The following is a 17,156-nucleotide window of genomic DNA, read 5'->3' as shown; positions in this document are numbered from 1 at the left end:
ACAATTACTGACAAAATGTCACAATTACAGTAGCATTTTTGTTTTGACATTAAAAAGTAAGTGTCCTGGCTGCCTTAAAAAATTTAAGTTGACTTAGTTTGAAGCATTACAAAATAAGCTCAACGTGTTCTCTAAAATTCAGGCAACTTAACATTAACACCTTTTATTAAAGATAAAACAAACATTTGCTTTTTACAGTGGAGACATTGGCTTATTAAAAAAAAAAAGTCACATGCTTAAAATATTTGGAAATACTTGATCAGTGAGGTTTGCTCACTAGTCATTCGAATACTTTGCAATTACTTTTGTGTCAGGAGAAGATGTCTGCATAGCAAACAGTAACGTGGCAAGACAAAAAGAAACAAGTGGGTTAAAAAGATCTTAAACCCATTAATTATTAATATATAAAGTACAAGTGAAACCTCAAAAGACTGTTCTTTTCACAAGACAAAATACAGGTAACAGAGCAGAAATGTGTATAAATCTCCCCAAAGTGTCATAGTAATTAAATACAATGTCATACTTTTTTAAATCCATGTAAAAGTTATGGCTCAGCACTTCCACTCCATATATTTTGCTTGCTGGGCTATTCTGTCCTGTCAGTGGAAGAGGAATTAATGGTGGCTATATTATCAAAGCAGTAAAAGTCTTCAACAGTTAAGCTTAGTCAAGCAGTGTTTGGCTTCTCTGATTAATGCCTACGAGTGTTACAGCATTCAAAAATGAATTTCAGCAGTTTTTGATAGTGATAAATGCATTGAGGTGGAGATTAAAAGATCAACATTCAGCGTAAGGCGAGTGGAGGTGAGAGTCCAGGGCCACAAGTTAATGATTAGACTTGTGGATGAGGTGGAGGTTAATATCTCACTTGTTAGTGATATCACAGGTAAGATGTTAAGTCTCAGTGGGGTCTTTTTCCAGAGGTGTCTGATCATGGGAAAGGTCTTTAGCTGTTGTAACAACTGCTGTTGGTAACCAGTATTTTCTGTTTACACACAGTCTAAATACAATGAAAGGATGTTTAAAAAGTGCACAGATAGAGACAATTAAGTGTCAATACACCCTGGAGGATATTTGCCACATTCTTGCAGTTAAATAAATAACTGGTTTTACCAAATTACCCACCTTGCCTCCAGCTCACATGTTTGGTACATTTGTTACTGTTTGTAGCGACCAATCCTAGTCTCTTTTTTTAACCATAGTTCTGGACATTTCCAGATGTGTTTTTCAGCAACAGTTTGGGTGATATCCAGCCATACTTGTACAAACAAAGGCAGATGTTTTTTAACGGTAGATCCAGATACGTCCAGCTGCGTGGAGCGATTTTCACATAAATTAGTTTTTCATGATAGAATAAGAATAATACATTGTGACTCAAAAACTGTACTGATGTACATGGAAAAAGACTGAATAAGAGATGCAGCAATTTGTTTCACTATTCTTTATTTTTTTCTAAATTTGTACATATTTACATTTACTTGTCAAAAATAAAAACAAATTACTGAAATTCCAATGTGTAATAATGATTTTAAAAAATCCTTCAGAAGCTGCCTCTATTTGTCTGTTTGGTAATGAGACAAAATTAAAAAGATAAACACACCATGTGCTTGTTTTAAGACAATAGAGATTCAACCAACGGATTTATGTCAGTCTCTGCTGAAACTTACAGCTGAGGTTTACAGACTGAAGACGTAAGGATCAACAGGATTCAGCAAATCAGAGTGAACCAGGTTTGCACGCCAGCCAATAGAAATACTTGACAATCACCGTAACTTCTGTGTCAGGAGAAGACGTCTTCATGGCAGCCATTAACCTGGGGTAGAAGACACGAGGAGACAGTTTGGTTTACTTGAGGAAATCTAAAGTGAACTGAATAAAAACATAAATGCACTTTTTGCTCCCATTTTTCATGAGTTGACATGAAATATCTAATATTTTCTATGTACAAAAAAAGCTTATTTCTCTCAAATTTTGTTCACAAATATGTTAAAATCTGTTTTAGTGTGCACTTCTTTTTTTGAATGATACCTAAGTCTGTGAATGAGTATTGAATGAAGAGTTTTGATATCGATAAATGAATTTCAGTGAAGATTAAAAGATCAACATTACATGCCAGGTGAGTTGAGGTGATGGTTCAGGGCCAGAAGTTAATAAATATCATTATGGATGTTGATATCTCACTTGTTTCTGATGTCATCAGAGAGACGTTTAGCCTCCGTGGGGTCCTTTTGTAGTAATTTCTGATAAGTGGAGAAGGTCTCCACCATGCAGATGTATCCGTTCAATGACAAAGTCCTTTTAACCCTCAGACAGTCATTCCTGGACACGAAACAAGGAACATTTGAGGACATGGAGGCTGTATATAGAATCAGAAATATCCTCCTCTCCCTTGACTATATAACATGCTCCAGAGCACGACACTTGACCCCAAAGTGCTCAAGTTTAAAGCTGCTCTGTGCCAGTTAACCCCCAGACATCAGAGCTTATTTGTCTGACTCTCACCCTTGCACTGTAAATATATATGTATTCATAGTGTTTATCCCTTTTAGTTTTTTAAGACTGGAACTGGATGTAAGTAAAGTGAAGAATACTCACCACTCTTTGTCTGGGTAGGAGCAGGAGTCAAACATGTCAGAGTAGATCGTCACAGAGCTCGTTCCTATATGAGGATTTCGGAAGGGGAGCAGGGCAGCGTAAAACTGATTAAAATAAAAAGAGCAACAAAAATTCTCCTGATTTTGCACAGCTGAGTCAATGCAAATAGAAAACATAGTTTATATAATAAAAACCTTTTTTTTAATTCTGTATAAAGGATCTGGCTGAGCAATGACTAGTTCTGCCCTCTTGTGAAGTCGCTCAAGGCTCATATCTTGGCCCTTTTCTTAGAGAGATTTCAAATATAAATTCAAGGAATTTCGATATCTGGTGTGAACCTCATTACAGATGTCATTCAGTGTGTTGGAGATATCTCCATACTCCAGCTCAAAGTCTGAGGTGTAGCTTAGGAGAGCCAGGCAGCCTCCAGGCCTCAGCACCCTGTCAGCTTCCACCAGGAACTTCTCCCGGTCGAACCAGTGAGCCGCGGTCATGGCCGTCACGAGGTCCACCTCACCAGAACCAAACGGTAGCTCTTCTGCTGGACACTCCCTGGGGTCATTATAAAATATCATCAATATACCTTGGAGGGTAATTTGTACAATCCTTCTACTTAACCATTTAAAATCTGTATTAACACCAAAATTTGACTTCTTTCAAAAACATGGGGTAAAAAGGCAAAGAAACTAAACTAATTTTGTGGCGTTTTAAAAGTAATTTCCTTCCTAAAGTTGACTCTTAATCCTTGTTTCCAAGATTTTAAAAGAAATCAAGCCAGTGTGCTCATGTTGAAAGGGCTAAAGGTATTACCAAAATCCTCACCTTTCCTCCAACTCACCTGTATGAAACATTTGGAGGGTTGCTTTTGGCCAGAGTCATCTGCAGCTGAGCGGGGCTGATGTCTGTTCCAACAACCCTGGTGAAGTATGGAGCCAATAAGATCGTTCCTTGCCCCGAACCGCAGCCCACATCCACTGCGAGGTTGAACTGTTTTGTGGTCTAAAAGGTTAAGCCGCTGTGATTAGAAACATAACTATCGTGCTAAATACAGTTCTGCAGCACTTCTATCGGATAACCTTCAGGTATTTTAACATTCAGGTAACAGGGAGTTACAGCCTTTTTTATGGAAAAGTTGGCACTCTGTTTTCTCTTGTTCTCTCTCTTGTTTTTTTGGGCCTTGCTTTGTTAAGTTACTTGTTGCCTTCTCACCACGTTTTTGAAAGAAATCAAAACAATTTGCTCAGATTTTAAATGGTTAAACAGGTATCTATATGGTATAGTTAATGCTGAAGAATATGCTGTTTTTGAAAGTGATTGAGTATTTAATCCTAATTAGAGATGATAAAGGCAACATAAAATGGTACCAAAACACATATAAGCATGTTGCCGCCTATCAAAGTACTGAAAACATGAACATACACACTTACTTTTTTCTCCATGTAGCTCATAATTAAGCTGATTAATTCAACAGGCTCCACTCTGTACTGCAGGTACGCAGCTGCATGATCTTTACCCTCAAAGAGACGCACAGCCATGTTTCTGGGTATAACTGCTTGTGATGGTCAGCGCACCTACTGATACAATGACTCTGCACTTGTGCACTTGTCTTTATTTAATCATTAACTCCCAGAGTTAAAGTTGTCCTGCCCTCTTGGACAGCTGCAAACTGCATGTCCACATGTAACCGAAGCATTACTGGACTTCACGCTTTATTGCTTTAAAATAACGGTAAAAGTGCAGCATGCAATTAATTTTTATGATTTAAGTACTTTGCTTCAGTCTTCATGTTTCAAAGTTTTTCCAGGACCATACTTGCATTAAAGACTAATCTAAAAATGTAAGACATGCATTGCCCTTGAAAAATGACTTGCCTCTGTTAAACAAGGCCAATAGATATGTTGTGATTTTCCAAATCAAGATTTTTGCACTTGCTTTCAAATAGCAGCAGGTGGCAGTGAATGCACATACCATGTGATGCATGGTGCTAAAAGGAAAGAGCTGCTGAGTGTGGGCATGACTGGGAGTCAGGTGGGAGTTTTAATTCCTAATCAATTGATATTTACAAAGAGATTGTCAATGCATTTCCTCATTTAATCTCCCATAGCACTGTTTCTTTGGCATATTGATTATTATATTTATTGATTTATTGATATTTTAGACATGGGCTAAATTATCATGTGTCATCATTATGTGTCTGAAGTAGAGAAATTTGGCTTAAAAAATCTGATTAAACGTCTTTTATAAACTAGTGGTACCTTAAAAACCCAAATTTTAAAAAATAAAAAAAGATTGGATAAATTGTACTCAAAGGATATTTTGTATCATTTTAAACCTGACTTGTAACTTTTTCATGATTACTATATGTATATTGTTATCAACACTGAAGTCCAGCAGCAAAGATTGTCTCTGTCCTGAGGGTGGAGCTTGGTTCTTTGGTGGTGTCAGAGAGGAGTATGCTGTACGAGCTGCGGAGCATCATGGACAGCGACTCCCATCCTTTCCACGGTCTGCTGGTCACACACAGGAGCACCTTCAGCAGCAGACTGTTCCCACTATGATGCACAACAGGAAATCCTTTTTCCTGCCTCAATCAAACCTCATCGACCTCTTGTTGTTCCCTTGGACATGGGAAGCTGAGGTGGTTTGTTTCAATCTCTCGCTTTCACTCTGGATTACTGTCTGTGTGTGGATTACTGTCTGATTTATGGGACATTTTGGGACACCATGTGTGATATCATGTCATATTAATTTTATTGGCTTTTTATACCTTATTTTTTTGTGTGCAGATCTTCAGGAAATTCTTCTTCCATTAAAAAAAAAAAAAAAAAAACTAATTTTGTGCTATATTTGGCCTTGGTCGTTGCTTAATAACAGACAACTATAGAACAATTTGGTCTTATTTTGAACCGAAGCATCTACAGATTAATTCCAGATGTTGTTATGATCCACTGAAGTTGGGCATGATAGGGGATAAATAAATGCCATTTTTTGTTATTTTTGCCATCATTTTGACTGTAAGGGAGATAGGAGGGACACCTCATGGCCAGAAGCAGAGCATTTGCAGATTTTGCTGATTTTGATTTGTGCTTCTACATAAGTTTGTGGGTAGGTTACATAGTTTTGTTTTGTTTTTTTTTGTCTGTATTACTTGTGTTAAAAAGTCCAGTTATGAATGAAACAGATCAAATATCTCTATATGAAAATAAACGCTATAGAAACTTGTTTTAAAACATTTATTTCACATGATTCTCACCATATAAGAGGAGTATAAATAATACCAAAATATCTGTATGCACTCGGCTTCCCAAGTATGTGTCACTTTCTGATGAATTCCACAGCTCTAGTTTCCAATTCACCATTCATTCACCGTAGCCGCTTATCCTCTGAAGGGTCGCAGGGGTGGTGGAGTTTATGCCAGCTGACATCGGACGAACAGGGGTCAAGATCTGTTGCGCATTATAAAGCCAGTCTCAACGAACAAGGTTTGCGTGCCATCCAATAAAAATACTTCACAACCACTGTAACTTCTGGGTCAGGAGAAGACGTCTCCATGGCAGACAGCAACCTGGTATGGAAGACACGAAGACGAGACAGGATTAGGATCTAAAATGGATCAAAGGACAGACTAATGGCTACATCAAGACTGAAACTAACTGAAAAGAGTTGAGGAACTTCAGAGTAGAAAATGAACCATATAAGACAAAATTCAGGTGACAGAGAGCAGAACTCTGTGTACATCTTACCAAACTGTGATTGTAATTAAATGCAAAGTCATTTCTTTTTTTTTTTTTTTAACATCCATGTAAAAGTTATGGCTCAGCACTTCCGCTTCATATATTTTGCTTGCTGGGCTATTCTGTCCTGTCAGTGGAAGGGGAATTAATGGAGGCTATATTATCAAAGCACTAAAAGCCTTCAACAGTTAAGCTTAGTCAAGCAGTGTTTGGCTTTTCTGATTAATGCCCAAGACTGTCACAGTATTCAAAGATAAATTTCAGCAGTTTTTGATAATAATAAATTAATTTAGGTGGAGATTAAGAGATCAACGCTAAGCGCCAGGTGAGTGGAGGTGAGAGCTCAGGGCCAGGAGTTAAAGGAGCTGTATGCAACATTCAAAACATGATTCAGAGTTTGAGCAAAGATTGCCTGCACAGCTTTTAATATGGAGTTGGCTGAGCTGGAGTGCACCAACTAACAGTGCTAACAGTGCTAACAATGGCAACAGTGCTGACAGAGCTAACAGCGTTAATTTGCTGTCAGTTTGCTGTTACTTCACTATACGTTCTGACCATTGAATACAGCAGCTTTACCTATTACACTTGTGGATAAGGTGGAGGTTAAGAACTCACTTGCTTCTGATGTCATTAGAAATATGCTCAGCCCCAGCAGGGTCCTCCTGTAGAAATCTCTGATAGGTGGAGAAGGTCTTGACCATGCCAAAGTATCTGCTTAGTGGCAATTTCCTTCTTACCCTCAGACAGTCAGTCCTGGACACAAAGAAGGAAAGATTGAGGAAATGGAGGCTACAGTGAATCAGAAACACTCTTTTTTCCCATGACAATATACTGAGATGCCCCAAAACAAGACACTTGACCCCTGAGTGCTCAAGTTTAAACTGCCCTGTTGCCAGTTAACTCTAAGACGTCAGAGTGTATATGTTTGACACTCTGTAGCTGTAATTTTAAATGTATTCATTGCATTCACACTCACAGGACCTGATTTTATTTGGCAATAACTTGCATCTTGGGTGATCACAAGTGGACAGAGATAAATATTGGACATGCAGGACATGGTGATTGTTTTGGTGACAAGGATCTATAACTCGTCCATTTTACAACAAACTGGACAATGTGTTGTTCTACTGTTTGTTGTTTTACCCAATGGAAATAGGACAAGTGAGCATGCTAGTGCGCAGCCAGTGAGAGTGTGGATATAATAACCGTGCACAGGGCCCTTTGACCTTCTGGCATCAGTGATGTAGGCAGTAATGAAATTTAGACACAAGTGATCAGCTGGAGGTGCATCATAGACATAAGTGTCTTTGCCGTCTACTTGTGTTGAAAACACTGAAACACATGTTAACATCAGATATGAGCAGGCTCCTGGTTTAATAAGGACTACTTGTAGAACTGGATATACAGTAAATAAAGTCAGGAACACTCACCACTCTTTGTCTGGGTAAGAACAGGCATCAAACATATCTGAGTAGATTTTCACTGAGCACTTTCCAAGATAGGGATTTCGGAATGGATCCATGGCTGTGTAATACTAATAAAAAAAACAAATGTTTGTCATTACCACCTAACTTTGCATAGGTCAATGCAATTTTAAAAATATCTCAAATTCTAACAAATATGGTACATTATATTTAACGTGGCATTGGTCTGAAATGGTCCGAAACATGTTGACAAGCTTATTCAAAATAATAAATTATTAGAATTAAGGTATTGTATTTTGGACAAACCTCTTCGCAGATTCTATTGAGCGTATTAGAGACGTTCCCATACTCCAGCTCCACCTCCTTGGTGTAGCTCAGGAGAGCAAGGCAGCCTCCAGGCCTCAGCACCCTGTCAGCTTCCACAAGGAACTTCTTACGGTCAAACCAGTGAGCCGCGGTCATGGCCGTCAGAAGGTCCACCTCGCCAGAACCAAACGGTAACTCCTCTGCTGGACTCTCCCTGAGGACCGAATGAAAAAAGAAATACATTTGTTTGTCCAACAAATCATCAATACACCCAGGACGATATTTTACAACATCCTTGCAATTAAACAAAAAAAATGATTTTATAAAAGTCCCAACCTTCCCTCCAGCTCACCTATATGAAACATTTGAAGGGTTGTCACTGGAGAGCGCCATTTCCAGCTGAGCGAGGCTGATGTCTGTTCCAACAACTCTGGTGAAGTGTGAAGCCAATGGGATCGTTCCTTGCCCCGAACCGCAGCCCACATCCACTGCGAGGTTAAACTGAGTCGCTGCCTAATAGGAATACAGTTTTGTCTTAAATGAATATGTTTGCCTGTGAATTTGTAGCTAACAAATGAAAAAAATCAGGTGTTTTTAAAAAACAGTTTGGGATATGTCCAATATGTTTCTAACGGCAATAAGTAGCAATGATAACAATAATAATAATAATCATAGTAATAATAATAATAATAAAAAATATCCAAACACTGAGACAACTTGAAAACAGCAAAACATAAAAAAATGATAACACGATTTTATATTTTGAATGATGTTAATAGACATTCACAACCAAAAAAAGAAAAAGACAGATATAGCTCTTAAGTCATATCATATTTACTGTCAGAGTTACATTTGTTTCTCTTTCTCAGACTGTGCAATTGTAGACAGACAGTAGAAAACCAAACTAATTTATGTGGGTGTTTTTTAATGATAGCTCAGGACATGCTCAGCTGTGTTTGTAGTGGCCATACTGCGTCTTTTTTGTAACAAATTTCCAGCTGAGTTTACAGCAACAAAAGTGGTTCTTTTTTTTGTTTTGTTTTTTTTTTACAAAAGTTTGGTTGTTCATGGTTGCAGTTAAAATGCTGAAAACTTGAACATGCACACTTACCTTTCTCTTCATAAAGCTCATAATCTCGCTGATTAATTCCATTGGTTCCACTCTGTATTGCAGGTAAGCAGCTGCGTGATCTTTATCCTCAAATGCACGAACAGGCATGTTTCTGTGGAAAGTGCTCGAGTCTGTCAAAGCGTGTAACTGACTGAATACTAAGACTTTCCACTGTGCTCGTCTGTATTTAAGTGTGACCCTGGATGACCCTCTGGTGGGGATATTTACTCTTGAAGTCACCGGTTTATTAGTGGGCTAATAAGCTTGAGGCTGTGTACTGAGTTGCCACCTCATCTACTATTTGTAATGTCTATAGTAAAAAACAGTGTGTAAATATTGACAAGAGTGGTCATGAAACAGAAAGTAGCACAATTTTACATGAGGATCAAAGCGTTCTTTAACTACTCATCTGTTCATTCCACAGCAGGTTTATCACATCAGTGTATCAGTGTGTCGAATTAAAAAATAAAATCTTCCCAATTTGAGTTTGTAAAAAAAAGTTGTACTTTTTTTTATCCATATGAAGTGCCAAACTGACCAAATTCTATGATGTCTTTCTTGTGATCCCCCTCTGGCCTGTCCATTTGAGTCTGTTTGCTATTGCAGGCTCCCTAATATCTTAATTACCGGACATCTGTGTACAGAGCTGTCTGCCAGTTACGTTTTGTCCTCCAGCTAGTGGCACTCCCTGCTCAACAGTCAACGCTCTCTTAAACAGAAAATGGGGGTGTAAATGTTGATAAACAGCTTCTCCCTCATTATGACTCTGAAGACCCTTACAGTAGGCAAATAAAAAGTCTGGCATTAACTGCCTGAGCTTCTCAACATATTTGGTATCTGTACCAAAAACAGAAAACAAATGCATTGAATGCAAGTCCTTTGAATACAAACTTTCACAATAAGTAAGAATGGAACCAATTAAAAAGGGTCTAACTCATAAATGTCACCAAAAGGCTTACAAATGAGACACCTTGAATAAAACCTGTGACCTATGAATGTTGAAGGAACCCCCAAATCAATTTCACTCAAAAATGCAATTAGACTTTGGTACTCCTGCCAAAAAAGGATGTGTTGCATCAATGTTTTTTTCTCTCCACATTTTATTGCTTTAAATTAATTGTAAACGTGAAGTAAATTCAATGCTTGATACATTTAACAGAGTAATTTATAACAATCAACTAAACATGAAGATATGAATGCCAAATGGACAGCAGAGACATGACGAGCTTAAGTGGTTTCTTTGTTTTTCTTTGTTTCTGAATTACTGTCTTTAATGCATTACGGGAGAAGTGACCGAGGGCTGCTTTCGCATTGACGTCATTCAAAAGGATAGAGCTATGTTTCTACAACTACTATTAGTAACCAGTGACCCACTGTTTACTCAAGGTCTGTGAGGGTGTTTTAAAAGTGACAAATAAAAACAATTAGTCATAGATTAAGTCATAGATACACCCTGGAGGATATTTTGCACCAGTCCTGCAATTCAACAAAAACTACCTTGCCTCCAGCTTACCAGTATGATACACTGGGAGGGTTGCTATTGGCCAGTATCATCTCCAGCTGAGGGGGGCTGAACAACTTTGGGGAGGTTTGAAACCAATGGGACTGTCTTGCCTCGGGCCGCAGCCCCCATCAACAACAAGGCTGAACTGGTTTGTTGTCTCAAATAGAGTGACATGATGCGCAAGGCAAATATATGGATTAAAAAAAAAAGTTTTTTCTTTTTCCATTCCTTTTTTCTTTTTTAATTATATAATGATATTGTGCAAAGTGTGGTAGAGTGAGCAAATGAGAAAGAGAGAGAAAGGAAGCACACATCATCTTAGTATGCAGATAAAATCTACAGAGGGCAATTACTTAAATATGCCGTTAAATAAAAACTCACAATATTGAACTGCAATAGTTGTAAATTATATATCTCTGCACAAATCTCTCAAGAGTAGCATGTGGCATTAACCATGAAGCAAATTTTTTGATCTGAACTAGCATTTAAAAAAATAAGTTGTTAGATATTAGCAATTGGCAGTAGATAAAATGATCAAACATTGATAGTTGATGACAACAGCCTCTAACTTTGAAAAATATTAAAATATTGTTACAACCTGGCTCGGAGGCTGCAACAAAGATGGGAGATCATGTTTGCGTATAGAGTGTGTGGAAATGTTTGTAGTAACTGCAAGCAGCAGCATCTGTGCTACAGGAAGCAGAGACAGTCTTCTGAAAGTTGGTACCATTTTATTTCATGAACCTCACCGCACCCAGGTGTTGCTCATGAGCTTAACGAAGACACTCTCTGCTTTGACCCACATCCTGCAGGACAAAGAGCACAGCCAGGACAACGGGCACACCTAGTGGTGGTGGAGGGGACGTGACAGAGATGCACAGGAACTGCAAGGAGACATAAAATAGCTACAAAAAGGGCAAAATAACAACAACAACAGAAAAGACAAAGTTTCCACATTAAAACACAAAATCCCATTTTTCAAATTTTTGGAGTACTTTTCATGCAGAGGACCATTTCTTACTAAGTCTACCTAAATGGTCTATTTTGTCCATCTTTGTCTTTATTGTTTTGTCACTGTTTTTTGGTAAAAGTGGCTGCAATTTAATCATTTGTTGCATCAGAAATTTATTTTTTAGTCCATTATTGTCTAGTTTTAATTGTTTTTGTTTTAATTCAACGGGGAAAGGTCTGCTCTAGTTTCAACATACTATGTTACAATGACCCTCTTTACTTGCAACTGAGTGTTAAATGCTAATTAGAGGTATTATTCATAAAGCAGCCCTTGAAAGGTGACATGTTTCTTCCAAATATTACCTAAAGATGCGCTGCAATTTTCCAAATCTAGGTTTTTGCACTTGCTTGCAAGCAGCAGCAGATGGCAGTAAATGCATATATATGATGTCTGCTCTGTGCTGAGTAGGAAAGAGTTTCTGAGTGTGGGAATGCTTAAGAATCAAACGTTCCTCATGTTCATCAGTAGAAATTTGCATTAAAGTCCTCAGTGCACTTCTGTATTTAATCTGCTATAGTATGTGTTTTTTGGCATACTGATATGTTGAACATAGTCACACATTATCATATGACTATCTAAATATAAGAAATGTGAATAAAAATCTGATCAATTAGTGCCAGTTCTAAAAAATACCCAAATTATCTGTATGAGCAATTTTGGTTTGATAAAATGATCAAATCTATTTCAAGTATAGAAATGATTTAAGTTATCAGCCTGAACCACGGAGGCCAGTCTTGGCCCTGTATTTTCTGCCCAATCAACAAGCATTGATCCTTCCCGTTCACTGATCAATATCCATTGTCAGATACGGTTTGCACTGGGGCTTGTGTTAACAAAGGGGGGAGGGGGTTACAGGGTGTCCTCAGACACTTCAGGATTCCCAACCCTTAACCCCACCATGTTGCTAGGTGCAGCTCCGCCTGGTGTCGTCCAATCAATCACCTTTGATCAAAACTGTCAGCTGCACTCAAGTCACACCACCGTCCACTGCTGTGTGTGCAGCCGAAGCATGATAGACACGCTTTTGGAGGACAACGTTGTCATCCACGTTCATATGAGTACCCAGATGTGACCGTTTTATAGCTACATCTTTAACACCAAGTCTTATTACAGTGTCCTCACACATTCCCACAGACGCCATTAAAAACACAAAGTCAATGGACTCAGACAAGCAGCTTTAATATCTGCAGGCATTCCCGACACAGTAGAAAGAGCTATGGGAGTGCTTCTATCGACTCTGACGAGCAGTGTTGCTAATACTGCGTGGGGAATTCTCCAGAAAAGCAATCACACAGGTACTCTGAAGGAAATATGAGAAATATTGTATTTAACCCTTTGAAACCTGAGCAAATTTGCTTGATTTCTTTGACACACATGGGAGCAAGGCAATGAGCAACAAAAGAAGAAATTTTTAAAAAATTGGCAAGATATAAGTGAAACACACAAGAAAATTACCTGAAAACTAGAATGTAAATAAATACAAAAACCCCAAATAAAAAACAACAAAGAAACTACCTTTAAAAAAGTGATTTAAAAATTATGATACATTTGTGACATAATTTCAAAAATTTAATTATGTTATAGAGAGAGTTATAGAGTTTCCCCCCCTACCTTTTCCTTTAGCTTTTAAAAAATCGTTGTCTAGATCTACTTATTTCTTGCATCAAGCTGCCTATTGCACATTTTCCATGTTTTTGTTTTTTTTTAAAGAAATCAAACCAATTTGTTCGAGGCTCAAAGGTTTAAATACTTGTGAAAGACATTTTAAGGCAGCACAAGCAAAGTGATGCCGCTCCAGGTTTCAAAGGGTTTGACTAGTGCAGGGAAAAGTCTTGATTTCTGGGTGGCCAAACAGGTTGAGAAAAAAACTATATGTGTCAGGAATTGTGGAAAATGGGATAAAACATGCAAAAGCATGTTATTTATGCACACAGTATATATCTTAAACATGCATTTCAGCCTAAAATTGACACAGAGAGGTAAATACCTGTGCATCATTTCCCTCTTTCCTCTGACAGTGTGGAGACATGCAGGGTAGGGGGATGGATAGATGGGTATTGAGAATAAAATCCCACTTCCCTGCGGAAATCTCAGCAGGTAAAAGCAGATTGCAGCTGCTGGATGAAATCCACGAATTTAGAAAACCGTCTTGTTGCCACATGAGAGCCATGCGCTTTTTGGGGGGTAGAAATTTGTCATGGCTTTTTGAATGGGTTTCACAAGCCCCTGGCTCCTCAAACACACATTTAAAAAAAAAATAACATAGCACAAAAACCTTTGAATTGTAATACAAAACAAAGGACAGCCATCGAAATTTGACCGTTTATATGGATGGCTGGATAGGTTCTAATTTGTTGCTGGTAGTTAGAAGCAACTGCACACACAAATTTAGTGAAGGAATTACTGGTGCTACCCAACCCTGGGGTTTTTCCACTATAAAATCAGCTCTGCAATCTTTGAAGAAAAGGGAAAAGGAAGAGTCAAATCCCTGTCTTTTTATTGTGGCACTGTGCATTGTGCCAAACAGCGTTTGCAATCTCTGCTTGGATATGAAGATCTTAAATCTTTACCCATTAAAACTTCACTTGAGACGCTCTGTTTTCTCCACAGCCAGTTGTAAAGAACAAATATCGAAGAGATCTGAGTGACTCCGAGGCTTCGTTTTTATAGCCGAGATGCTCGCTCAGAGATACACTCGGAGGGCTAATCCCACTCTCTGAGGAGAGAGGTAGGTATTGGCTTTGATGATAGAAATGGATTAAACAGATTACATTAAAGGCCAGTCTAATTGAACCAATCTATCCTGATTCTGCCGCTGTAAGATAAATGATGAGAGGACCAGATAGTATATATAGGTCATGTGTTTGTGTGTCTGGCTCGGGGTTTGTCAGTGGACATTTACAGGCTTGCTTGGAAAATACAGCAAAAGCACTTTCTGAGCACAGACCCATATCAAAGAATGAAGAAAGTGAAAAATATGCACCTGCTATTCATCTCTGGAATGTCCCAAGTCCTTTTCAGTCAACCAAAAGCTCCTAAATTTGTCAATATAAGTGTGTTTGGCCAATATTGCCTTTATCATTAAATATCTAATAACATCTTTTTGGTGCTTGAGGGAAACTTAAAACTGACGCAAGTGATGACAATATTACTACGCCCAGGCTATATGGCTAATAGCACCCAAGACCATTCCCAGACGTGCGATACTGACACAGAAAGCATCCTATAGCATCTGTTTCAGATGCACGAGGCTTACAGCTAACTGCTATGTAAACCCATCCACTGCAACTGACATAACAAAAGAGCAAGAAAGTCCAAACAAGAAGGTGGCCAAGGTGATAAAACAAAACAAGAACTTTAACCCAGGAGATCAGACCAAACCAAAAGTCTACATTATTTTAAACCAAACTATAACCTTTTCCTAAACCTAACAGAGTAGTTTGGGTGCCAAAACCTGTGTGAGAATGGAAGTTTATTCGGATAAGACACTGTATGCATGTGACAAGCAGAAACTTATTGCTTCTAATGAAGACAAAAGTTTATTTTGAAAAGACATTATGAGCCTTTACACCTGGTGTTAACAAGTCATGGGTGATCTGAGCACAGTGGACAGCTCTAGTTTATCTCTTTAAACCGGCATTAGCATGCATCTCCACATGCTTTTCGAGTGACCACTTGTGACTGAATCTCGCTTCTCCGCTCTGTATGCAAATAAACATCATTTCCATTTGCAAAGACTAAATGGGCTATTGTTTTTAACTGGTGGGAGGTTTGTTGTGCTGCATACACACTTCAGAGCCAATGAATTAGTGTGTCTTGAGCGTAAAGACTGTGGGAGATTGTGGATGGCTTTAAGATACTCACAGATTCGAACTTCCTGGATCAGTGACTCAAAGCCAAACCTTTATATGAAAACAAGCCGTCCTCTGGTCTCAGTGCGAAACGCATCGCCCAAAAGAGATGCCATAAAAATATTAAATAATAACTATATCATTATCTTACAAGCTGCTTACACAAACATGCAAAGGATGTCAGCTGAGTAGACGGCTCTATGATGTAACCCAGGACATATTAGCATACACTGCTGAAAGAATGCAGCCATATTCGACCTAGAATAACTCCAAACATGGTCTGAGCGATCGGATGTCAGAATGCATTGCAGATGTGTTGGGTGCATTCACACCTGTAGTCAGAGCTGTCCACTTGTGTTCCAGTCTGCAGGATGCATGTTATAACTAGGTGTAAACAGGGCATTCATGTAGAAACTGACGAGGCCAAAAATGACGCTAGAGGAGTAACCAGAGCATCATAGTTTGACACATAGGGCCACAGACAAAGCTGCTGTATTTGATGAGTTAGGAGTGAGAACATGTCTCAGAACAAGGACCTCGTGTGCTGCTACCTTTTCTATTATTGTCTTGATAAATGTTAGTAAAAAAGTTTATGTATTTGGTATTTGTTCACAATTCCTCATCAGCCACAGTGTGTTTTCAATCCTAATCACAAAATAAACCTTTCAAGTAGCAGAGTGGCTTTATTTAACTCTAAAAAGGCAGTTCTTGTTCTTTGTCTTACAGCAATAATGCACGCTCCTTATTACCTCTGCCAAAGAGGTTATGAGTTCGGTTCAGTTTGTTAGTCTGTCAGCAAGAATAAAGGAAATCTACAAACCCAATTTCATGAAACTTGGTGAAAAACCCATTAACACTAATATTGCAACTTTGTGACTTTTGAAAGGCTGGTAAACTTTCGTCAGCAGGTCCTGAACTTCCATTCAAGCTACCAGTTCCTCCATATCAGCTAAAGAGTCTGTATTGTGTCAACTTAAAACCTTCATAAGAAATCATGCAGCAGCAGCAATCCTCCTGCTGCCTAAATATCCCTCCTATTGTTCTTATTTTGTCTTTGTTGTTTACCTTGTGTTTCTTTTCTGCTTTTTAGATCTTATGTAAAGCACTTTAAGTTGCCTTGTTGTTGAAACGTCCTGTACCAATAAACTTGCTTTGCCTTTATGTCCATTTTTTCTTATCTTTCTGTCTTACATTTTTGCCCTAAAACATAGTTGGTCAATGCTTTTAAATCTTCAATATCAAGGCTTCAATAAGAAATAGATTTCAGAAAATTCCTGTCAGCAGCTAGAAAATATAACTTTTGCCAAAGAACGTGAAGGAGATGAAATATCTACACAGATGCCCAGCTCAATCAATTCTCTCTAAGTTGGTTTTCATGATTCAAGTGGATTTAAAAAACCTAATGTATGCTCGGTTATGGGTAATGTAAATTTATAGTTAATGGGCTGAAACCTGCAAAACCACCAGCACCCTTGAAGTGCTGCTTATTCACTAAATGAATTTCATTAGTCTGAGTTAAAGTGAAGAATTTTAGTGTTCCATGATGGTCTAAATGCTTTTTCAAATGATTAAAAATTCAAAGGCATAAAATTCAAGGAGAAACACTGAGAACTTGTAAC

At 38.2% G+C, this 17,156-nt stretch overlaps 2 protein-coding genes across 2 annotated transcripts; both read right to left on the bottom strand.

Moving 5' to 3' along the window:
* Positions 1 to 1,572: 1,572 nt before the first annotated feature.
* Positions 1,573 to 4,146, bottom strand: LOC121962958 (putative methyltransferase DDB_G0268948). Its single transcript, XM_042513303.1, has 6 exons — positions 4,023 to 4,146; positions 3,434 to 3,594; positions 2,934 to 3,147; positions 2,596 to 2,699; positions 2,182 to 2,319; positions 1,573 to 1,813 (listed from the first exon to the last, which is right to left on the bottom strand). Exons 1-6 carry the CDS (start codon positions 4,128 to 4,130, stop codon positions 1,717 to 1,719), a joined length of 822 nt encoding a protein of 273 aa, XP_042369237.1. The 5' UTR covers positions 4,131 to 4,146; the 3' UTR covers positions 1,573 to 1,716.
* A 1,824-nt stretch (positions 4,147 to 5,970) lies between these two features.
* LOC121962625 (putative methyltransferase DDB_G0268948) lies at positions 5,971 to 11,359 on the bottom strand. The gene is made up of 7 exons (XM_042512842.1): positions 11,273 to 11,359; positions 9,171 to 9,282; positions 8,412 to 8,572; positions 8,060 to 8,273; positions 7,760 to 7,863; positions 6,945 to 7,082; positions 5,971 to 6,160 (listed from the first exon to the last, which is right to left on the bottom strand). Exons 1-7 carry the CDS (start codon positions 11,305 to 11,307, stop codon positions 6,052 to 6,054), a joined length of 873 nt encoding a protein of 290 aa, XP_042368776.1. The 5' UTR covers positions 11,308 to 11,359; the 3' UTR covers positions 5,971 to 6,051.
* Positions 11,360 to 17,156: the final 5,797 nt, after the last annotated feature.

Source organism: Plectropomus leopardus, chromosome 24 (genome assembly GCF_008729295.1).
Source record: "Plectropomus leopardus isolate mb chromosome 24, YSFRI_Pleo_2.0, whole genome shotgun sequence".
Classification (NCBI taxonomy): Eukaryota; Metazoa; Chordata; class Actinopteri; order Perciformes; family Serranidae; genus Plectropomus; species Plectropomus leopardus.
This window is presented reverse-complemented; position numbering and strand designations above follow the sequence as displayed.